General features: G+C 41.9%; 1 protein-coding gene and 1 long non-coding RNA gene across 2 annotated transcripts in view; one reads left to right on the top strand and one right to left on the bottom strand.

Moving 5' to 3' along the window:
* LOC116697857 (complement C3) overlaps nt 1-695 on the top strand; it is a 36,224-nt gene that overhangs the window by 10,828 nt on the left and 24,701 nt on the right. Inside the window, exons 11-13 of the mRNA XM_032529384.1 lie at nt 151-288; nt 471-570; nt 673-695. The exon at nt 673-695 is cut by the window's right edge and continues 72 nt beyond it. Of these exons, the coding sequence (XP_032385275.1) occupies nt 151-288; nt 471-570; nt 673-695 (261 nt within the window). The remainder of the gene's footprint in view (nt 1-150; nt 289-470; nt 571-672) is intronic.
* LOC116697861 (uncharacterized) overlaps nt 1-695 on the bottom strand; it is a 25,637-nt gene that overhangs the window by 13,580 nt on the left and 11,362 nt on the right. The gene's annotated exons all lie outside the window — the stretch shown is intronic.

Below are 695 nucleotides of genomic sequence, written 5' to 3'. Positions count from 1 at the left end.
TCCAAAAAAAAAAAGAAATTCACCCATTTGGGTCACTATAAACTGTCTACTTAAAAAATCAAAATACTGCACAGCTAGTGTCTTTTTTACAATAAATAATAGTATACCATGAGTGCATATGTTTTTCTAACTTTGTGTCTCTGATGACAGGTTGAAGTTTTGAATCCTGATGGCACTCCGGCCATAGGTGTTGCAGTGGTGGTGGCCCCAGGCCGGGTGCAGGCCGTAACCGCGGCCAACGGCATGGCGAAGCTTACCGTCAATGCAGCTGCAAGTCTGGCAATCACCGTAAGTATCTCCATTTGTTTTGTCTATTGTTTGCATTATAACCAGAATAGCAAATGGAAGATTAAAAGGTCATTTTGTTATTTTTTTTTAACTGCCAGGCAAGGTCCTCACAGGATAGGATAGACTTGAGACTTTTGAATGTATTCATCTGTTTGCTTACCTGGGTGTGTCATTGATTGCAGGCAAGGACCAACGATCCTCATATTTCACATGAAAAACAAGCATCAGCCACCATGGTAGCTCTCCCATATACCACTCAAAGCAAAAGCTACATTCACATTGGTGAGGGACATCCGGTATTAGATGTTGAAAAAAGGTGGTGGAATCTGCAAAGTATGCACCATGCACTGCACCTTTTAAGTGTCTAACATGTCCCATTTGCAGGTGTGGATACAGCTGAGCTGAAA

This window comes from Etheostoma spectabile, chromosome 11 (assembly GCF_008692095.1).
Source record: "Etheostoma spectabile isolate EspeVRDwgs_2016 chromosome 11, UIUC_Espe_1.0, whole genome shotgun sequence".
Taxonomy (NCBI): Eukaryota; Metazoa; Chordata; class Actinopteri; order Perciformes; family Percidae; genus Etheostoma; species Etheostoma spectabile.
The sequence above is the reverse complement of the archived record's forward strand: the minus strand, read 5'-3'. Positions and strand labels throughout refer to the sequence as shown.